Source organism: Epargyreus clarus, unplaced genomic scaffold (assembly GCF_041222505.1).
Source record: "Epargyreus clarus isolate Ecla_fem2 unplaced genomic scaffold, WU_Ecla_fem_2.2 ptg000007l, whole genome shotgun sequence".
NCBI lineage: Eukaryota > Metazoa > Arthropoda > Insecta > Lepidoptera > Hesperiidae > Epargyreus > Epargyreus clarus.
The window spans coordinates 1,092,847-1,117,680 of record NW_027332215.1 but is presented as its reverse complement, the minus strand read 5'-3'; the positions used below and the strand labels follow the sequence as shown (position 1 = coordinate 1,117,680).

Below are 24,834 nucleotides of genomic sequence, written 5' to 3'. Positions count from 1 at the left end.
CTAATAAAACTAGAATTTGCTCATGGTATCATCGTCCGCAATAAAGAAAATGTGCGGAGAATTTTTCAGAAACCTAACCAGTTTAACTGACCCCATTGACAAACGGTTGTGCGTAGCAAGGAGAGGCCAAGCGACATTTATGGAATTACTCGACTTTTACCAAGTACTCCCAGTATGCCAGGCTATATTCTTACACAAAAATAATACTCATTGAAATCATTCCGGCGTATTAAATGATGTACATGCAGCAATATTAAGAAATCCATAATATTCTCAAGGATAAGGACTTGGATAGACAAGTTAAACAACAGCAGTTTATCGTAATGGTGAATTGTAATTATAAGTATTCTATGATCGTTGAATGAGGTGGAACACTTTGCTGTTTGACAACGGGGCACCGCCGCTACACTTATTTTTGTGCCAGTGTTCGATGCTGATGTGTTTTGGTTCGCTAGTCGTGGTAAAGGAGATAAACTTATCCCAGGCGTTTTAACGTAATCAGGGGTAACAACGCTTTGTAACCGACGTCGAATAGGACTCAACATTATCTGGGTTCATATACAATGCCCACATCAAGTGGACTGCATGCTCGGATAGCCTGGATAAACCATACACGAATAACAGGTACATTGGTACTGTTGTGACCCAGTAGAAATGTTTGACAGTAATTCGAACAGCTAAGTTCTGTGTAAAGTAGAATTAGTTGCAAAACGTCATAAACCAGTAAACGTGCTGCTATGAAGATTCTAGGGCACAGATTCCTTTGCTCAGTGATTCAGCAATATTATGCAAATTCAAGATTGTCGACACCATAATGAAGTTTGAAAAATTACTTTAAAAAAAGAAAAGTCATAATCGCAAGGGAATAAAACCAAACGGATACTGCTAGTCGACCTAGAATCTTGAAATTTCGCATGAAACAATATTTTATAGCACATATAAAGAAAAAAACTCCGAAATCGTTAACTTTTTAGGTACGTCACATAACAAACTTTGGACGGAACCCTCCATATGCGAGTTCGACTCGCACTTGGCCAATTATATTATTACCATCTTTTCAACCGCGACAATCATAACATAAAATTTCTTAGCATAGTTGTTGCTTTTCCGTTCTTTTTGCATTATTTTATAAATCATAATCTGATCGAGCTCAAATAAGATTTAATTTTATTATCCCATTGCTAAGCACGGGTCTCCTCTCAGAATGAGAAGAGTATAGTAGCAATGTAGTAGGATTCCTCTTATTTTATGACTGTGTTATGTACAAGTGTTATTTTAGCATTATTTCATATAGTTGCAGAGAAATGTCGAACGTTCCAATCTTACTCTGATCGAGCTTAAATAAGATCAATTTTAGGCCAAGATTTATTTTTTATTAACGTCATTGCACTCCCAATCCAGTGCCTGAGCCAGGTTTCCGCTACCCTACAAACGCACCCAGAGGCTGCGAATTAAGGGCAGTGGCGCAACAGTAGTTCCACAACTGACTTTTGGTCGTTGATGCAACTGATATCTTGAACGCAATGTACTGAATGCTACGATACATTTTTCTTGTTACTTCTGTATATTTCTTTTTTAAAATAAATTAAAGTTTTTATTTGCTTATTTTATACATATAAGTGTCATCAACTCATCAAAGCACATTATTATCATAAGCCCCAAGATTTCAACGTGTAAAGATTTAAAATATAATCATGGTATAAGTTTAGGTCGCTGGTGTGATCCGATATATAATTTAGAATCCTTGTGCGCTAGTGGCGATAGTGTAGGTGAAAACAATATAAAAATACCGATGAGTGGTGAGATGACCTTCGGAGACCGGTCGTCCGTGATGCACACATACTTGCGACTCCCGAATAGGTCCCCAGGACTTCCGTAATTAACTATATAATATACCCCCGTGACGAATTCCGAACGCCGACTGTATGTACAATGTGTGTTATGACAAAAACGTCAACATTTCAAATTTTTTACATTCACTATTTCGACCAGTTCCAAATACTGAACAATCATCATAAGACCAAAAACAGAAAACTTAACCGTAGAACTTAACGCTTCTTTTTTAAAGTATTTAAATTATTTTTTTCTTTATTAATTGCCATGAATTTCACTGACACTGATAACTAAAACATCTCCATAACAACGTGTTATTTAACTAGTCTTGTTAGCCCATTCGTATGTGAGGAATATATATTGCAAATCAATTTTAAACCAGTTAATAATTTTAAACCGTGTTAAGTTAAAATTATGCACTCACGTTTGATTTGGATGACAATGGATGATTAGCGTAATGACGTCATTCTAAATCCAATACGGCGGACGCCCCACGATATTATATATGATATATGCTATATATTATATATGATATATGCTGTTTGCGGTGCCACATTGCAGACTCATCCTCATGAAAGAGTCTCCACCGATGCGAGCACCTTGCTCAATGGCTTGGTGGAATGGAGTCCAGCTGTTGACATTTTCTGCACACCCCTTGTTGATCGTCGTAGCGCGGCAGGAGAGTACATTGCAAAACTTTAAAACGAATTGGAAAGAGTTTCTGTAATGTTTCATTGCTTTATTTTATGTGTTAATAAATAAATTATTTTATGTCCTACCATCATATGGACATCAAATGAAAAAATATTCTGAGAAGAAGACAAATAAAATCTTCTTATAAATAAAACACTTTTAACATGCGTTTATTTTAAAGTTGTAATAAATACATTTTAAAATAGAACCGTTATTTTTTCCAAAATCAAGTACTGTATAATGAAATAACAAATGACTAGCTATCGTTATTGCGGATTCACGTGCGTCCGTTTGTTTCTGCTAGTTGCTTCACCGCCAGCGAGAAGCGGTTCGCGGCAACGCGAATTTATGCTTAAAGTTACGCCGTTTGTCCACCGCCGCCGTCATCAGACCGTCGCCGAGAAGGAGATTATTTCGGGCCGATTTTAATACGACGTTACGGCGATAGTTTGTCCACCGCGACCCTATAGCGCTGGTTTGTCACGCGTGTGATAGCAGGATATGGACAATTTTAAACGTGTTTTGTATTGCCGGCACATCGGCCTGACAAAATCTCGGTTTCGATCTAGCGGTCACGCAGATCTACTCGAAATCTTGGTGGCAGGGATGACGGTGCACGGGTGACGGCCGTGCGATTGACAAGTGGCTATAGTAAATGTATGTACTTCATCTCGTGCGCCATCATCTTGTTCTCGGTGACGGTCCATGTCCCGCTGATTTTATGATTGTGTGGACATTAAGTGTGCCAACGAAGTCCTTAGGTTATTAATCTTTGGTCTACGATAGGTCAATTAGGTATTCGTTAAAAGTTGTATAAAGTGTCAACTTGTACAAACTTTTAAATTAATACAACTTAATCAACTTATAAAAGAGGTTACATTGAAGAGGCTTGTAGTTTGGCAACAAGGAGAATACTTCATTACAAACTCCAAAACTAATACGTTTAGTTTCTTGCTATCGATGAAAAATCAGGCGCGATAAGGCCCTGTTCAGGTCGGCCTGAATAATCTTGCTGGTTGCATTAATGACAATCGTCCTATTGGTGTAATGTGGTGTAGAATGCGCTCTTGTCGCTTATGTGAAGCGCAATCAGTCAACATACAGTAGACAAAACTGTCGGGTCGACCTATTCCTGCCTAATAACCGCAAGGTTAAGGACTAGGTACTGTGTTTTCGATTTTAAAGGGAGTCATATTTTTCCGAGACTTTTTAACTTAGTCCTACGAGCTAGCGGCGCATCTGTGGACAACGTCAATATTCTAATCTTATCTGGGTTCGATTACATATGACACATTGTAAATAGCCACTTACTATTACTTTATTTACATACTATTAGGTGGGATAGAGTCTAGTCTGTTACTTCTAAGGTTTAAAAGAAAAGAAAATAGGAGGCCGTAACGTCCAGCGCGATATAAATCTCGCGCGTACCTCGCTGTCGATACGACACGTGTCCGTCACGATCGCATCGGTCGTAATGCGTGCGAGCGTACGCAAGGCACGTGCGTCTCCGATTGTCGGGCGACTGTCGTGCCGAAACCGGAAGGATGCGAGAGTGTGATGTGAATTGTATTATGCTACTAACGAGCCCGATACGAATTAATGGCCATACGCTAAATAAATCGTGTTGTGTTCTTCCTGTTATCTGTAGGCACTGATAGGTATAGGAAGGTGGGAGTAGATAAAAAAAAGTTCCGTAACTAACTATTAAAATACCTTTCTATTAGTCCTATTTTCCAAATCATCATCATCAGCCCATCACATCCCACGGTCTCTTAGAGAATGAGAAGGAAGTTTCCTAATAAAACAAATTTATTCCGTTGGTATGTTTTGTTTTCAAATGACTTCATATTCAAGCCTTCAAACCTTCAAATGAACACACAATTATGTAATTACTAATAAATATGAAGAAGTGGGTCAAAACGACAATATACGTAAGAATATTAAAAATCAATATCTTCGCTCTAAGTATTTAAGATTGATTTAAATTGCAAATGGGTATAAAGTTCACCTTATGGTGAGTGGTCACTGCCACCAATACACTTCTACAACAGGAGTTCCACCTGCGTTGCCACATGAGAGCTTATACGGTCGCCTAAAAATATAAGTGAAATAACCAATTAATTACTAATAAAACATTCTTTGTTACAGTGACGGCGATGGATCGTGCTAAGAAAAAGGTAAGTGACCTATTTACATGCTATATATTTTATAAATCTATATTAAAACAATTTAAAAGCTTTTAGTGACGTCATCTTATTTTTCGCATTCTCCTCGGAAAAGCTTTTTAATTAACCCATATCATGGAAGTGCAAAAGCGACACAGAGTTATGTGGGATTCTTACCGCACTAAAACCCGCCGGTGGCCGTCCTCGGCGCTGCGTAGAGGACTCCGGGATCTCCAGAGGAACGTAACCGGAGTCCTCTTAGCGCGTTGCCCCGTCGGGCTCCGGCCAGGTGAGCTTGGCGCTCGCCACACTGTCTGGTGTGTACGACGGTATGCGACCACACATACCGCCGTCCTTCCCGGGGTTGCTGGCCGGGCGGTTTGAGCTCCCACTCTTGCCGCCCGCAACCCCGGAAGCCCCTTTTAGTCGCCTCTTACGACAGGCAGGGGATACCGTAGCTCTATTCTGATCCCGGAACTACAGGGACAAGATTTAGGGGGCCTACCACCATCGTTTAATAACCATCATAGTTCAGAAAATTTTATTTCAATATTGCGTCAACATTATTTTTTTTCATACCACGACCTCCTTAAAACAGTATTGTTTTATTCCTGCCCAGTGATGTAAAATAATGAATAATTTGTCTAATCGTTATCCAAGAGGAAACGAGATATCGAAACTAGTGTCAGCTCTTTCGCACCACGGTCTTGATTGTGTTCCGTCATACGCAGTTCAACAAATTTAAACCCTTTTTCATTTTTCGCTTATCCATTGTATAAAATCAACTGATAAAAAAAATATGACAATTTGTCACATTTTTTTTTTAAAACGTTAAATTTCTTGCAGAAAAGAATGAATAATTTAGACCGACATAAGTAATACCTGTAATATTACAAACTGTAATACAAAAACAATTTTACTTTAACGAGGTCGTGGTAAGAAATTTTAATGTATGTATTAAATAATATTTTTTTAAGAGATGGTAGTAACCCCCCAGAATGACGTCACTAGATAATCATGAATTGTCATCCAAACCAATCGTATTAGCATACATGTTTGGTTTAAAATCTCAATCTGCTGGGGTGAACTGGTTTAAAATTCAGTTGCAAAAGGTATGGGTTTTACCTTCCGAAGAATAAAATTTGACTATGAAGAAAATGTCATGTCGATTATTGGTAGGCAAAACATTATATGTAGATTAATGATTATTTACGGACGAAACAAAACAACAATTTATGAAAACAAATTCATAAAATGCTTTGAAATGGTTCAAACTATAATACGCTCATAAAATATTCATAACGATCAAATACAGGGCAACTTGTCTTTGATGTTATAAGTGGTAGCTTGCCATCACTTACTGCATTTTTCAGTGGGAACAGCTAAGTGGTTGTGGGCCACCCCCACTATAAGTATATAACTTAGAATGCAGGTCATTTTAGCATTTCAAATTTTATTCTATTTTTGGAAGGTGGTAGAATCCTTTGCTATTCGACTCAGGAGGTACCATCGCGACACAAATACCTTATAACAGCAGTGTAAAGCGGTATTCCGGTTTCAAGGATGTGATAAGAGAGACATTCTTAACCGATAGACATCTATAGACTTTAATGCAATCTTTATGGATTAACCCGCAATTTATTTTATATTCAATATTACATTTTTATTTGTTGTGTACTGATAAATATGCAACGGGTATTTTCCCATCCATTCGTTATACAGGCTGGCCCAAAATAACATATATATTTTTTAAATCAATTGAGTATTTCATGAAAATGCGAAAGTCGGGGAGGAGGAATTTTGTTCTCATGGAGCATTTCACAGGGTAACATTGCTTTTTACATAAGATTTTTTAAAATAAAATTCCATTTAAAATATTTTTACTGGCATTTAAAATCAAAATGTTAATATAATTATTAAGATAATATGCTCTGAGATGGATGCGCGCAGATTTGGAGATAAGGAGAAAATATGTCAGGAAAAAATCGATGTCATAATCGAAGGATGATATAATGTTTCACACGTAATTTTAACACTTAAAAGCCAGATTAGACGAATGTCTCATCCCATCTTATGAAGATTTTTTTTATAATATAGTAGTAGCAGACGAGCATGCAGTCCACCTGATGGTAAGTGGCTACTGCCGCCCATGGACATCTGTAACCAACCCCAGATAGAATTAGATATTACTACCTGAGGTCGGCCACAGATGCGCCGCTAACCCTGAGAACGAAGCTGGAACGCCTCGGAAAAGTCTGTCTCCCTTACCCCACCCTTCACCTCAGATAGGAATAGCCTATCTGGGGTTGATTACGGATGTCTACGAGCGGCAGTAGCCACTTACCATCAGGTGGACTGAATGGTTGTCTGCTACTCCTATAATATAAAAAGATAACTTGCAATTAATAGTATAAGTCTGATTTCATTTGGTTCAAAAACTTGTCATTATGAACCATCCTGTATACGCACACAATACGTTACTAACAAGCACTGTTCCGATGGGACCAAGCAGCTGCTTCGATACGTCGTTGTTTTCCTAGTGGTACTAATCTATTAATTAGTATCAATGTGGTCTAAGGTATGTTATACGTTAATTTTTAGGTCAAAAGCAAAACGAAGAAATCTGAAAAGCAATTGGATAATCCGATGAGAATTATTAACATTATTTATCTTTTAACTTGTCAACCGCATTTAAAATACTTAAATATTCTTGACTGTAGACCATATATACCAGACCATATTCATGATTAGGCTGAAGGGACACAATCATCTATCTATGCATTCATATTTTCATGTTAAACCATCACTAATAAGTACATAAGAATCTGCTCAAGAGATTGACGGAACTAGGACTAAAGGTTAACGACCAACCCGTACCCAATGTTTACAAATCACTCAAAGACCGCTTGAGAAGTATAGTAATAAGGTAGTAGTTCAGTATACCTCGCATATTCCCTGTAGTTCCGGGACAAGAATAGGGCTACGGTATCCCCTGCCTGTCGTAAGAGGCGACTAAAAGGGGGCTTCTGTGGTCGTGGGTGGTAAGAGTGGGAGCTCGAACCGCCCGGCCAACGGCCCCGGGAAGGACGGAGATATGTGTGGTCGCATACCGTCGTACGCACCAGACGGTGCGGCAAGCGTTAAGCTCACCTGGGCGGAGCCCGACGGGGTAACGCGCTAAGAGGACTCCGGTGGCGTTCCTTTGGCGACCCCGGAGTCCTCTACGCAGCGCCGAGGACGGCCACCGGGGGGGTTTTAGTGCGGTAAGAGTCCCACATAACCCTGTGTCGCTTCCACGGCACCGGATACCTTTTCAAGGTTTCCCCTCGTGAACAAAAAAAAGTATACCTCGCATGAGGATTAAACTATTGGAAAGTTAACCTATTGGATTAGAGGAGTGTTTTTGTACTATAAAAGTAGCAAATTAGCTTCAAACCCAGGATGTTAAGTTGCTACTGCCGCTCATGGACAGTAAACAAGCCCAGATAAGATGAGGTTTCTAGCTGAAGTCGGCTACAGATGTGCCGCTTCGCCTGAGGATTAAGTTGGAACGCGTTGGGTAAGTATGTCTTACCAAATTTGTCTTGTCCTTACCAAAGCTTTGAAATAAGAACGCAGCCGCGCTTACACTGCTGTTAGAAGGCAGTGATAGATGTAGTAGTGGTGTTCCGGTTCAACCACAAAGGGTTCACCTTCTAATCCACACACTTATATTTAGTTGTTCGTGTGACCACCAAAGTACAATATACAATAGCGTGCACACAAGCAGAATTACTTCATTGAGAGCAACAAATTTTAGTTCATTGACTCTACCCACAAGAATTCAATGATACAATTAATTGTTCGTGATGTCGTGTCCTTGTAACGGATAGTGGCCACTGGGTAGTCAATTACGGGCCAGAGTTGATTGATTGCGTGTTTTAAATGGAGCAGGAGGAAAATTATGGTAGAGCCCGCGCCAAACTTCTAATCCGCTCTGTACCCTTACCATGAGTTTTTACGTTTTGACAAATATGACTGTTTTGGTATTTGTTTACGTATTTGCCTATACAAATTCCAATCAGCGCCCCTAGCGGATTGTGTCAGTAATGTAACATTAAATGTCTAATGTCAGACAAAAAGACTTGAGCACCTACATATTGTTACGTTTACTCAGTCTACTGGAGCAAACGGAACAGAATAATGGATTGAGTAAACGTAACGTAATATTGTGGGATGTTTTAAAAACTCATGATAAGGGTACTGAATGTAGAAGTTTGTCACGAAGATAGCGCGAAGATATAAGCGGGACGAAGATAGCGCGGAACTCTCCGGCACCCTCAGCTGCCCACTCTCGCCCGCGGGTACATAGCTGTGTTAGTGTGCCCTTACTGATGTAACGTATATGCTTGTGGTAGTGTTCGACCGCATTGGCTTTGGCATCTGTTGGTAAGTGGCTACTGTCGCACATGAACATCTTTAATCAACCTCAGATAAGATTTGGTTCCTACATAAGGTCGGCCACGGATGCGCCACTACTGCTGAGGACTAAGAAGGAATGCCTTGGAAAAGTATGTCGCCCATTAACACATCTTTTAAAACCAGAAGCTGTTATTAGGTAGAAATAGGTGGGCGGTGGTGCCGTCACGAGAACACCTCCGGGTGTAAAAATTCTTGAAATATCGAACCCGAAACCCTCTGCACGGCAAAACAGTAAACAAGTATAGTAAATATAACATGTTCGTTATATTTAAACCGTATTTTTATTCTGCAAATGGATTCATTATTGCGCTGTATTTGTACTCAAATAATTAATATTAATGCGTATTTATATTAATTCCCCACACGTACGAAGCGCCAGCAATAAAACTGTTCTATTGTTTGTTGCTAATACCTACTCGTAATTGTTATTAACGCCCCATAGTTAATATTGTCCCTAGAGTGTTGTGAGAAGCGTCTCGTATTTACCAGTGGGTAAAGTGTAAAGCGCTTCTGTGTTTTGGTTTGAAGGATGTGGTAGGAGACATACTTTGAAGGGGCATTCCTTAATCCTCAGGATTGTCGGCGCATTTTTGGCCTATGGCAGGTGGGAATCTAGTCTTATCAATAGCTATAGACGTCCTTAGCTGAATGGTACTTCACCATCAGGTCATTTGCTGTAATTCCGGGACCAGAATAGGGCTACGGTATCCCCTGTCTGTCGTAAGAGGCGACTAAAAGGGGCTTCTGGGTTTGCGGATGGCAAGAGTGGGAGCTCGAACCGCCCGGACAGCGACCCCGGGAAAGACGGCGGTATGTGTGGTCGCAGACCGTCGTGCACGTCAGACGGTGTTGTGAGCGTCACGCTCACTTGGGTGGAACCCGTCGGGGCACCGCGCTAAGAGGACGGTTGCGTTTCTCTGGAGATCCCTGAGTCCTCTACGCAGCGCCGAGGACGGCCACCGGGGGGATTTTAGTGTGGTTAGAATCCCACATAACCCCGTGCCGCTCCCACAGCATAGAGTACCTTTTGAAAGTCTCCCCCTCGTAAACAAAAAACGTTGTACTTATACTCAGAGATAAATAGCTCTTTCTTATTATAAATTATAAATTTAAAATATTATAAATTTTATTATAAATAGCTCTTTTGAAATCACACGAATTGACAGACACTATGATGAAAAATATTACTATACATTTTCCTTTTCATTTCTGTATACTGAAAGACAGTGTTCGTGGAAATTCCGCTTTGAGTCTTGAGATTGGTCTCTGATAGAGGGTAATTATCGTGAAAAGATACTTCTTGGTACTCAAAGGTTGCGGTTAAAAAGCTTTACTTTTAGTTAAATTATTTGTTAAGAACCTTGAGAAGCCGCTGAAGATGTTTCTACGATGTCACTTAGTATTTCCAAGACTAAGTGCTGCCTAGAAATATAAAATGTGCGAGTAGTGACAGTTGGAGTGCTACTTATTGGTAAACTGAGTTATGAGACATGCCTCAGATTTTAAACCAAATATTTAATATTTCAAACTATGTAGTTCTACTCGTACCTTTTCAATTAAAGTTCTAAATAAAAATCAAATCTAAATCCATATGTTATATTTCCCCATATGGACACTGGGAGTCTTATCTTTATTCCAGCGATACATAAGCCGGTCTACTGGCCACTAGTCTATGTTGAAATCCAAAACTGTTTTTCCTATATCATACTCGTATTCGTAAAAGTCGTAGAGAGTAAAGTATCACCGCTCCTTCTTGACTTTTAAAAAGTATCAGACCTCTACCCAACAAAAGTAAAGACCTAAAAATTTCGAAATTTAGGAAAACTTAGTAAGTTAAACGTAAGGTACATAACAGGGATACGTTTTCGTCGCAAAAATACCGGTTTTGGTTTAAAAATACAGTTTGAGTAAAGCGCAAAAATACTTGTCCTTATCACTAACGCTATCGGACGATAAATACAAATAAGGGAGTGAATGGCGGTCCTTATCGCATTTTGACCCTATTTCTTTGAAACCTGCTTGTATCATTATATATTTTTCTGCTATAAGAACCCACATCATATTATTATAACCGAAAGTCGGGAAGCGGTGCACAGTTTTGTTTTAATCTGTACGAGTAATTGCAGATAGCTACTCCAATTTCACGAACACTTATTATATTTATTACAAACAAGTTTTCATAAGTGTATTCGATTAAAATTATTTCGGCAAAACTTTGCAATTTGTGGAAAAAATATATATATTTAGGACATAGCGTCCTATCGTTGTGCATACACACACAAAGTCGGTTGGTTTTCTCTTTTCATTCATTTTCCTAATTTGATTATTTTTTTCTCGCAGTGTTTGTAAAGGAAATATTGTGTTTGCGAAGCGTAGCCAACGAGTACATCATTAAAATAAAATTCAAGTGACAGAGTAAACTGCAAACAATTATGGCACGGAAAAGTGTTTTCTTGCATAAGCTCCAACGCAATTTTATTATATTTCTAGAATTGTTCTCGAAATTCTTTGGCCCCTTAGCCTGTCATAGGTACACACTACGGTGCACCGGAGAGGTTTACCTGTACAGATATCTGTACAGGTAACCTCTCCGTAGCAGGTATATACCTGCGCAGGGACACCGGACTATGTGTGGGAATAGATCTGTACAGGTAACCTCTCCGTAGCAGGTATATACCTGCGCAGGGACACCGGACTATGTGTGGGAATAGACCTTTGCAGTTTATTTAACCTTTGCAGGCGACCAATGCAACATCAAAATTTCATTATTTCTTGTGACACCGTACGGTGCGTCATCGTCTTCGATCGATGTTATCGCAAACATACCTGAACACCGTACGGTACACAGAAACGTCCCCCATATATGCTACTGACGTGCGGTTGGTCTATACAGGCCAACCGGCACAGGTAAACTGCCCGGTAGACCGTAGCGTGTGTGGCTTACACACAGACCTATATTGGGTACAAAACAAATACAGGGCTGTGGGCTTACATTAGGAAAAATAGATCAATGTGTTTTAGGATGGAGCGAAGTTGCGGGCGCTGATGTCACACATAATTTGTTTACTTTCATAAATACGTATAATATTACTTACGAGTACTATTTACATTGAATACATTTACTTTTTTTACAATGAATACAAAATAATTATAGTTTAAAAACTAAAAACCACGCTAAAATCGCACAAGGAAAATCGTTTATCCTGATTCCTGACGATCCTGATGAGGTGAATGGGATAAAATTATTTAAATCGTGTATTGTCATCGGTTGTTTGTTGTTGTTGTTGTCTTGATAATTGTTTAAAATTTTAAATTAATCGGACCGTTAAAAGTGGGTAAACATCGAGTTCAAAGATTCCGTTACATACATACAGGTCAAGCTAATAAAAACGTGGTAAAAATATTACTTACTATTTGAAGTGTTAACATGTATATAAAAAATGCGGATATAACCGCACACATCCTTATTATTACAAACAAAGCAGGGCAAGTAGGGAGTTAACTCGCGAGGAAAGGGTTCCGTAGAAATTTAACACTGTAAATATAACACATGTTTTTTTACATTTCTCATGTCAATGTTAAGATTGTGTTAAATTTTTATTTTATACTGATTACTTGTAATAAGGAAATAGGAATATAGGAAGGTAGGAAAATTATTTCGCTGTCCTTACAGGAATCTTACTTCACTCTTAAAGTAGAGCGTCTGCTAAAGGTTTCTTCAATTGAATGAAATATTGCTTGAGTAAATGAATAAGTTTCTTATGAAATAGGAAATTAATGAATGTAAATACCGCTTATGGATATGGATCTTTACATTCATAGAAAGAATAATTTAACTTTTATTAAATGTGCCGAAAACAATAAGAGCTTAATTTAAAAACGCGACCACTCAATTGGGATCACAGGTTAAATTCCCAAACTTGATCCTAAGGAAAAAGTATTTGTGGTCGATCCCAGATAGAGTATATCATGACCCACCTTAGAAAAGAACACTAATACAATCATCGAATTTGACTACCCCCCAATAAATTGTTCCCCCTCTTCCCCTTAAACGTACAGTCGCACCAAATACCGTTACGTAGGAACCGGTAAAAAGCGTAAAACCGTTGTACGTTATTGTTGACCCATCCCACGCAACGCTTAAATTTATACGTTCACGTTATCTTACCTCCTACGTACTTGCTTAAGACCGATGGTTACCTACAAAGATTTTAGTCTTCTTATGGTGCAAACATGTTTGGGACTTGCCGTAATAACCAAATATCTACAAATGTTGTGAAGGTTTTTTTTATAATATAGGAGTAGCAGACGAGCATGCAGTCCACCTGATGGTAAGTGGCTACTGCCGCCCATGGACATCTTTAATCAACCCCAGATAGGATTAGATATTCCTACCAAAGGTCGGCCACAGATGTGCCACTACCCCTGAGGACTTAGCTGGAACGCCTTAGAAAAGTCTGTCTCCCTTACCACACCCTTCAAACCGGAACACAGCAGCGCCTTACATTGCTGTTATTAGGTAGAAATAGGTGTGGCGGTGGTGCCGCCGGAGTCGAACCACAAAGGGTTCTACCAGCTTCTAGATGTTTAAACCCTTTGTGTTTCGACTCCGGCGGCATCACCACCACACCTATTTCTGTCTTATAACAGCAGTGTTAAGCGCTGCTGCTGCTTTGAAGGGTGTGGTAAGGGATACATAATTTTCCCATGCGTTTCAGCTTAGTGCTCACGGGTGCATTTATGGCCGACCCTAGGTAGAAAACGGTAGCAGACGTTTTCTACCTAGGGTCGGCCATAAATGATTATATCCTATATTATATAAAAAATGATCTATTACACAAAGCGCCTAAGAAATTATTCACATTCTTTGAAAATGAAGTTTTGAATCCCTGGTGCATTCCTCAGGGATCTTCTCTGACAATTTATTACTTAAAGATTCTATGGAAATATTTGTAAACCCTCAAATCTGCATGATCCATTGAGACAAGGACTTGAATTGAGGGTATTATAGCAAATCACGATTAACCCAGAGATTTTAATTGATTGTGGCAGATTTTTAAACCTAGTGATAGCCTAGTGGTTGATAGCCTTTTCGATCAAGAGTCAAGGTTCAAATCCTAGGCACGCACCTCTGATTTTTCAAACTTATGTCCCTATTATAAATGCTTATCACTTGCTTAAACGGCGAAGGAAAACATCGCGAGGAAACTTGCATAACTGAGATATTTTAAACAAAAAGAAAAATGTTCTCAAAGGTATATTAAGTCCCCCAATACAGACTTGGCCAGCGGGTCCGCCCCGCTATGACCTAATCCTGTTTGGAGAGCCGTGCCCAGCAGTGGGATAGTAATGAGTTGACAATAACAACAACATCTAGTTGGAACCACTTTTTATGTTATGGGTCTCGTTTTAATTGTAATCCAGTTATTAATAAAAACTTCGTTTAATGTAGTGTCTTAGTATTTAACTCGCCTAGCTTTATTCTCCTTATTTAACTCATCATCAACCCCTTATTGTCCCACTGCTGGGCACGGGTCTCCTCTCAGAATGAGAAGGATTCGTCCACCGCGCTGGCCAAGTGCGTATTGGTAGACTTCACATACCTTTGAGATATTTTTTTTATAAATCTCTTAGGTGTACAGGTCTCCTCACAATGTTTTCCTTCACCGTTTAAGCAAGTGATAAGCATTTATAATAGGGACAAAAATCAGAGGTAATACGCGCATAACTTTAAAAAATTGGAGGTGCCTGGGATTTGAACCTCGGACCCCTCGATCGAGAGGCCAAGTTTCTTTACCACTACCGCTTCTTTAACTCACTAACGTTGAACTACAGATCTTACAGGTGATATTTAACGTCAATACTTTATAACTTTAATGCACTTTGCCAACCTTGTGCTCCGTTTACAATGGTATTAGTGAAGTAGGGAGTAGCAGACGATTTCACTTAACATAACGTTACTGACCTGAATTATCTTAGTTACTGATACCAGATAACAGATAACCAGTCAATAAGGTTTGGATATATAAATGAATAAACAGATAATAAGGCGAAATGACAATTTATATTTATTTATGCGTATCCATCTATCTACTATTGCATATCTATTAACGATTGTGTTCATATTTTATTCTACAATAGCATTTAAAGGATTTTAAAAAACCTTTTCGTTTTTCTAAGTCAGCTTTCACATTGCCTTAAACGTCTTATCGCTCACACAATTGACATTATGTAGTATAGGAAAAATAAAATGTGGCAGAATCGCCCCCAAATATCGAGGGATCCGGATTCGATTCTAGAAGATGTCTACGTGTGGAATTTAAATATTGTTATATAGTGAGGAACTTAGTTATAAATTGAGTATTTAAAAGAGGCAGGATACTGACATAAATAAGTTGAAACATGGCGCCGAAATATGCAAATTTAATAAGGATTTGTTTTATAAGCAGCAGTGATAGCCTAGTAGTTAAGAAACTCGGCCTCGCGATCGAGGGGTCTGAGGTTCAATTCCCAGGCACCTCCAATATTTTAAAGTTATGCGCGTATTAGAAACTAATTATCACTTGCTTAAACGGTGAAGGAAAACATCGTGAGGAACCTACATACCTGAGAGATTTAAAAAAAAAATCTAAAGGTATATGAAGTCTACTAATACGCACTTGACCAACGCGGTGGAATATGACCTAATCCGTCTCATTCTGAGAGGAGATTTGTTTTTGTTGTAATGCAATGTCATTCGCGTTACCAAGTCAATGTAACAATACCTTCCGTAGACGTTAAAAATATAAAAAAAAGCAAAAATGTTTAGATCCCAAAGAAAAGTAAAGAATTAAAATTATGATAAAAACAAAAAACGTTTAAAAATACGTCATTAACACAATTTGAACGAATCTACGTCACCTTAAGGTTAAAATCTGACAAGCTTTTCGGGCTGCAGATCAGGCTAAAGAATAAATATAGTTAAAAAACTAAAAACCACGCTAAAATCGGAATCAACAAAAATCGTTAAACCTGATTCCTGACGATCCTGATGAGAAGAATGGGATAAAATTATTAAAATCGTGTATTGTCATCGGTTCTTGATAAATAATTGTTCAAAATTTGAAATTAATCGGGCCGTTCGAAGTGAGTAAAAATCGAGTTCAAAGATTCCATTACATACATTCATACATAGATACAACCAAAGCTAATAAAAGCGTGTTAATAAGGCATACATATGCTCGAAAAACATTACCATCCGCAGTCGGGTATTCATATGTATTATACTTTATATTGACATTGATAGCTACTTAATTAAAGCAAACGAGGCATGAAGTTGAACGCCATCTGTAAACTGGGCACCACGTAACGTAACTTGATTGAAACTCACTGGTACAAGTTAAATTGCATACCGTGGTACTCTGAGATGTTTGAAAACTCATAATTATGAAAATGCTACCCCTGGAAGCAAGGGGTTGGCTTTTCAGGATTTGTATTGATAGATACGGAAGTTTAAAACGCTGTCTTATATTTTGGGGATTGACGCGTGTTGTCGTCATTGGTAACTAAGATGTCTTAGGGTTCCGTACTCATAGGGTGAAAACGGAACCCTATTACTAAGACTCCGCTGTCTGTCCGTCTGCCACAGGGCTCTATCTCTTGAACCATAATGCACTTTTTGAATGTCAATACAACTACCACCACCTTGTGATGTGGTGGTAGTTGTATTGACATTCAAAAAGTGCTTTGTAAATAACCTATTTTGAATAGAAAAAATTGATTTTGATTTGATTTGAACCGTAATAGATAAACATTAGACACTTGAAGTTTGTCACTATAACAACAAATACTGTATATAAAATAGTATAAATAAATGAGGTTCTATAAGAAACCGCTATTTTTTTACTTTATGTATCGAACCGTAATAGGGAGAGAGTTCAAATTTTCACAATGCATTTACTTCTATGGCTACTATGATAACAAATACTGAAGATAAAAAATGTTTTTTTGTGGTACGGAACCCTCCGTGATCGCCTCGCACTTGACCAATTACATCCTTTGTTTCACTGAAATTGTCGGCTTTTTGGATATTGTACTCCTTGACTTATTTCTTTCTGTAAGAGCTTGTTCAATATGATGTAAGTTCTTCTCATTTTATAAAATCAGTGTTCAGCAGTGGGACTGTAAAGATTGAATCCAGAAGAAATATAGCATCCGGGATTTTTACTACCATTTATTTAAAATCACACTGACAAAATGAAATTTCGGTAAAATGGAACGTAATGAATGACTTTCCAAAGTTTTCATTTTCATAATGCTTTCAACATTATAAAAATGAAGCCATGTTATAAATAATGTTGTTTTGTCAAAATTGATTATTGTATTATGATTTTCCAGCTCCACCGAAGTTGTGGGGAATCGCCTTCGTCAACCAGTCACTGTCCCACAGCTGGGCACGGGTCTCAGAGTGAGAAGAATTTAGTAAATTGGTAGACTTGACCCCAGATAAGGCAATCAACTCCAGATAGGATTAGATATTTCTAGCTGAGGTCGGCCACAGATGTGCCGCTACCCCTGAAGACTAAACTTGAATGCCACGGAAAAGTATATCTTCCTTACCACACCCTTCAAACCAGAATACAGCAGCGTTTAGCACTGCTGTTGTTAGGCAGAAATAGGTGTGGCGGTGTTGCCGTCGGAGTCGAAACACAAAGGGTTCTACCACCTTCAATAGGTGTGGCGGAGGTACCGCCGGATATAGTAGATACGGACACAATATACGAAAGGCCAAAAGGGTAAGAAGTCCCAACATTACGTAATTCCATACGTTCTAATTCTATTACGGAGAAATGCGGAAAGCCGATAATAATCTTTAGATTACGTATGTAATCTGCTGATTATCGGACTTGTTCACGTGGAACTTATGGTGAATGCGACAGTACTCATACGATACCGTAATTAGAGCTAAATGTAGGGCTAAACGGTAGACCAACCATCCAAGACATAGAGTGGGTTTCATCATGTTGCCTAACCATCCGTCAAATCCATGATTGACATTTAATTAATTGCATAATACAGTTGAGGTTGAAATTACGTCTGAGCTGACACTTGACTTAACCGCTCAATTTCGATCGGTTATAGTTGTGTTTGTCAAATTCTGTATCAGTCAACGTCGACTAAAACTTGTGGTGACAGCAACACAAATGACATTAATGAAAAATAAATTGCTGCAACACACAATGGTTACATTCCATCGCTACTGCCAAAGTTTTTGTTATATTTAACTTTAACGCAAACTTTAAACGGAATTTCGATGTAACCTATCCTTAGTAATACTGAGCATAAACCGACATACCTGAGAGATTTTATAAAAAAAAATCTCAAAGGTATGTGAAGTACCAATACGCACTTGGCTAGCGCGGTGGACTATGGCCTAATCCTTCTCATTCTGAGAGGAGACCCGTGCCCAACAGTGGGACAGTAATGGGTTGATGTTAATGATCCTTAGTATTAAATGTTGGTATGCAACATGACGTTGGTACGCAACGTCCTGGCGCCACAATATTACATGCACTACTTTATATAGTAAAAAATACTTACAAGTAAATATTACTACGCTGTTTAAACCAGATCTATACAAAGTATCTCTTAATTTGAACAGACTTGCACCGCGGCTCTGTCCGCGTGTACAATTTTTTGATTTTAAAGCGGGATTCTGCATTTTAAAGTAGAAAATAGAATTTATGGGTGCATGTAAATGGTTAAATAATAATTGGCCAAGTGCAAGTCGAACTCGCTCACGGAGGGTTCCGTACCGCCAAAATTTCAATTTTTTCAGGAGTTGTTATTATAGCAGCTTAATTACATGAATTGTGAAAATTTGAATTATCTACCTAGTACGGTTCAATAGATAAAGCGAAGAACGTTGTGAAATGGCTGTATTTTGTATGATGACTCACTTTTATTTTTATTGTTAGTGTTTTTGTCATAGCGGCCACCGATATACATACTCAGTAAAAACAGTGTCTACAGACAGCGCAAATGACACCTGAAAATTAACTAGTAAAAATTAACTAGTAACTAAAATTACTTTTTACAAAACATAAGAAACTAAACTACTACCGGATACTTTTGCACAAATTTATTAACTATAATATTATATTACATATACTTATAATATTATATTTCATTGCAGGATGTTACACGTATAAAGTTTTGATTGATAATGCCTACTTCTTTAAAATTTTCGAAGCTGTTGTAAAATAAATAGGTACTCGACAATGAAACGAAATAATTATTACGACGTAAGCTTTGATGTATTTGTCTTTGTTCAAAATACATATAATAAATATATGCGATCGATATCATTGTTTATTTAGTCACAACACTACAAAGAACTGATATCGAGAAAATAAAGAAATAGAAATAGTATAGTGCTTATGATCTGACCACGATCCAAGCAATTGAGTCGAAATATCGCCAAGAAAAATTTAAAACCACGTATCATGGTCACTATTTACTTTGAAGTTACAAACAGACAGTTGAATTTTATTTATGTATTCCAGTAACATACGAGTACTTTGCGTCGCCAGATATTCCCAGAGTCGGTTATGGAAGATCAGCTTCCAAGAAAGGCGATGCCTTAACTTGGTAAGTTCAACTTTAGTGTCGGGCTTAGAACGCGGTATGTCGTGTGGATTTTTTAACTTATAATAAACGTATTTTGATAGTACACTGCATCGGCTCACAGAAAGCTAAACGCATTAAACGCTAAACCATTTAACGAAAGAATAGAAAACAAAAGTACAAAATCTTGAACCTACTTATGAACGTACGTATTGAAGTTGTCATGACATCGTATCGTGATATGTCATAGTAAATAAAGTATTTAAAATTATATGATTAATCTTTGTTTGTAGCATTTTGTATAAAACTTGTGACATAACCCCATAAAGTTGGGTTGGGTTAGGTTAGGTTAGGTTAGGTTAGGTATTATGTATGTGTTTTAAAAATTCTGTCACAAATTTTGTCCTAAAGAAAACGAGTTGCTGAAACGCTTTAATAAGTTATAACTATGTCTTATAGTATAGGAATAGTTATAGTCGTTATAGTTATGACTACGTCTTTTCGATTCTGGTTATCTCCTGATCGCAAATTTTGGCAAGATAAAATATATCTTATTCGTCAATATAAAATACAGTTTAATTCATCAATTCCCGATGGTTCATAAGATTAGTGTTAGTAATTTTTATCAAAAAGAAAAAAATAATGTGAGACGATCCGTGTGGAGTACCACCAGCCTAACGAGAGTTCCCGGGTTCAAACTCCGGTCACTTAGACATCGAAATGATAAAGGTAATATGTTGAGTGTAAGAAAAACGTATGTTTACGGTCAACACCGAGTCAATTACTATTGTAGTGCCAAGAGGAAGCGTTATTATAATATTTATCGAATATTTGCTTCGATCACTAATGTTCTTATTAGTGATCGAAGAATATTTGAGAGAAATAGAAAACAAATACCATTATACTCATTCTTATAATGAGTATTATAGACTCCGCAACAATCCAAGGAAATTTCTACTTATTTCCCTTAGTAACGGAAATCACGTGTATAATATTATCCTCTTCTTTCTTCAGTTGTGTTCGTTAAATGTATGTACTCACATGCTAGTTCCTTCTTATTACTTCCTTATATGGATTGTTTCGAACTAATTAGTCGTCTGACATTCTTATGTTTTTGTTTTGGTTCTAAATGTCAACAAGTTGCACGTGTTCCTAAGAGAGCGGAAAGTTGTATGAATTTTCAGAAATCCGCATCATTTGTATTTTTTATTTCTTATTCACGTTGTTAGGTATACGTTTCACATATTAAAGGACTTTAATTTGCGGACTTATTTCAAAAACAATTATACCTAGTTTACGAGTATCCATTCGTATGAACTATGAAGAATCGCCTGGCGGAGGACAAATTAAATTTTGTGTAAGAAACCCCAGATAACTTTAGACTCCTTGAAACTACCCGTAGAACTAAGCTGGAATGTCTGGGAAAAACATGTCTTCCTTACACACCTTTCAAATATGAACACTATTATGATATTACGTAGAAATATGTCTGGCGATGGTGTAGCTGGAGTCGAATCACAGATACCATCTTCAAACTGTAAAGATCAGACATACAATAATATAGACATGTGAGAGTGTGATTTTTATTTAATCCTTATACAAAATTTAATAGTGGAAAGTGTAATTATTCCTTTGTGTTGTATCTATGAACCGTCTACCTATGTTATATACATACATGAATGAAGTAAATGAGATGATTGCACTTGAGTCAATGTCTAGAGAGGGTATCAATACATAAATAATAACAACTTGTCAAGATACCGAGATCTATTGAAAAAATTCGACGTTTTTTAATCTTCCCCTAATTTTGCCGGTGTGTGTAGTATGAATTGTTTGCTTATTTATTTATTTAAGAAATGTTTGTACACAAAAATTATATCAATATAGAGAAGTCATAAAAATAAGGTACAGAAGATTGCTTATACCACATTGGAATTTCTTCTAGCAACCCTGCATGCGAAAGGCAAAATTAGTGTGCAAAAAAACAAAGTAAATATACATATATACATACATACTAAAATATAATAAATATTCGTGCAGAAACGTAAGTGAGGCACTATATACAGTGTGGATAGAGGATAGAGTATATAAAGTGATCTATCGACCCGTCGCAAGCGTGACAATACATTTTTATGTCATCGGTAGGCGAAAGAGGAACTAATTGTGGACTGCAGTGACATCGTTAGAAGTCGCTGTATAAACGTGCTGTTGCATTTTATCGAGGATGTGATATAGCGCTGCGTTACCGAACTATCAGATATCCGAAAACATATCCGAAACTGTAACAGAATCCGAAATAGAAGTTTCGAATAAGGCCGGAATCTATTTTTTTTTTCACCCGAATGAGCCGACGCTGTTCATATAAAATATACGAGTTACTTTACGTATAAAATCAGTTCATTACCTATTTGTATTTTCTTCACTGTTGCAATTCCGTAAAAAATTAACCGTAACCAAAACTATTTCAAACTATCGAATAATCCGAAATATATCTATATCCGTAACTGTATCCGATGCCGATATATACTCGTAAACATAAAACATAAAGCTTTCTACACTCACAACCCCATACTAGGATTCCCTGCATCGTGGATGCTATGGATACACAGAGACAAATACACAAACACCCAGACCCAAAAACAGAAACCTAAATTCATCATTTAGATATCTGTCTGGCCGGGGATCGAACCCGGGACCCTCTGCGCGTCAATCCGATATGGTGACTGCTCCGCCCTGCGAGACGTATATTTTTAATAAATCCGATCCATATCGAGATCCGAAATTCTTATCCACAACATCCTTAATTTTTGTTATAGGTTAGTTTGGAAGGTAATGGAATTCTGAAATCGGCGCGGCATGTGCGTGACGATACATTTTTGATATCATAATCAATAGTCTGCGAATGCGATGACCGCGAAGCCGATGAGCAATGACAGTCCAAAAACTGGGATTTCGGTCCCACGTTTTTGAAGTATTGTGCCCATAAGTAGTAATGCAACGAAATATCGAAATTTCACTGATATCGAACCCAATCATTCAAATCAACATAAGTAGTGTAATGCAATTTAAAAAAATTAAATGTCGATATCGAAAATATTAAAGTTAAAAACGATCGTCGAAATTAATAATATTTAAACTTTGTCATCGAAATAAATGGGTCCTTGTTCTTGTTTATTCTATGAACTATATCCCGCGTTTATTTACACGCGTAAATATAACGCGTGAAATTTTTATACCACCAATATTTGCCAGCCTGCGGTGTAAATTGCGTAAATTTTATTTTAGGTTAATATTTATACAAATATTTTCACAAATGTGGACGAATGCCTTTCATGAAATGAATGAGTACATGCTTCATCATTATCAATCCATTACTGTCCCACTGCTGGGCACGGGTCTCCTTTCATAATGAGAAGGGTCTGGCCATAGTCCACCGCGCTGGCCAAGTGCGTATTGGTAGACTTCACATAGCTTGAGATTTTTTTTAAATCTCTCAGGTATGCAGGTTTCCTACGATGTTTTCCTTCACCGTTTATCAAGTGATAATTAATTTCTAATACGCACATAACTTTGAAAGATCAGAGGTGCGTGCCTGGGATTTGAACCTCGGACCCCGCGGATATGTTGAAAAAACCTACAAAAATGTCTGAAAGTTTACTTTGATCAATTATTTCTATGCAATAATGACACAGAATTTGTCACCATTTTGCACCAAAATCTTGTTCGCTTAGGAAATTTTAGTTATTTATCATTAATTGTGTTTTTTTGTCTGTTCCAGGTAAGTCTCCGACTCTACTCAGTTGTAAGTGGACGAGTAAATACCATGTAAGTCTGACATCTTTGTGATAAAATAATTCTATTGGAATATGATTTTGGTATTCGAATATTTCATTTTTATGTCGTTTGTTATTTTTTTTTGTTTTTATTTCTATCTGTTGTTTTTCTTATTTTCTTTTATTTTCGTTTTTATTTCAGATGTATTGATATGCTGTTTTTCTAAAACAATATGAAGCGGGTGAGTAGGTTTTGCTTTAGGAGATATTTATATTGCCATAGTAGATACAAAATTAAAGCTAATTAAAAATTCAAATAATTTATTAACCCTATTACCGTCTTAAAGTCTATCAATCTCAATAACCACATTATATTGCATAACCTTGAAAAGGTACTTTCCTTTCGGTTTTAATACCAGCGATAACAAAAGAATGTATTGACAATAAACAAAACAGTTCCGAGAGTAGTACCTGGGGCAACTCCGTCCTGGGGTACCTTTTGAAGGTTTCCCCCTCGTCAACAAAAAAAAAAGGGGGCAACTCCCACGCGCTCTTACGACGTAGGCCCGTGTAGCAATCTAAACCGTTCGTATTATTTGAAAGTGTTCACAAAACATTACAAAACTGGTAAACAACACGCGTACCACGTTACCTCTGAATGGGAGTGCTCAGTGAGGCGTGCGCCCCCAGAGGGACAGAAGCAAAGGCTTCCGCGAAACCCAATACGCGCAATTAGACATGAAACAAATGAACCTCTTTCAATAAATCGATGCGTGAGTTTCGAATTGGGTTAAATCGGTCTCAAAACCTGCAAACGCAGCAGTACTTTTGAATTTTGCAATAAAATCCGATATTTATCTAAAAAAATTCATAGTTGTGAATACAAATTTCATGCATAACAAATATAGTCATATTTATCATTACGTTACGTTCCACGTAATGATAAATATGACTTGCTAAAGCAGTCGTTCCAATATTTCGTTTAAATATGAGTACTTATGATTACACGAAGCTGACTACTTTAAAAGTTTCAGACACAATGATTAAAATGTGATAGATAGATTAAACTAATACCCAGAACATAAACCTGACATCGTTTGTAAGTCTGTCTGGTCTATTAAACCTTGAATTCTTTACATGTTAGCAGTATGGTATGTACAACATTAAATATTATATAAAGACATTGGTTTCAAATGTCATACATAGACTACGTAATGAAAAGCAATGTAAGATGGTTATAAAATATGATCGAACTTTCTTTAACTCAAAATTGCCATAATTTTCTAAATTGGATCGTTCGCCAG

The 24,834-nt window shown here is 37.5% G+C and overlaps 1 protein-coding gene across 5 annotated transcripts in view; it reads left to right on the top strand.

Moving 5' to 3' along the window:
* pico (ras-associated and pleckstrin homology domains-containing protein pico) overlaps positions 1-24,834 on the top strand; it is a 216,533-nt gene that overhangs the window by 56,134 nt on the left and 135,565 nt on the right. For 3 of the 5 annotated variants that reach the window (XM_073074324.1, XM_073074326.1, XM_073074323.1), the window contains 2 exons: positions 4,675-4,703; positions 23,733-23,772. In XM_073074324.1, the coding sequence (XP_072930425.1) occupies positions 23,764-23,772 (9 nt within the window). In that variant the 5' untranslated portion in view covers positions 4,675-4,703; positions 23,733-23,763. The remainder of the gene's footprint in view (positions 1-4,674; positions 4,704-23,732; positions 23,773-24,834) is intronic. The other 2 variants (XM_073074322.1, XM_073074320.1) reach the window with 1 other exon arrangement.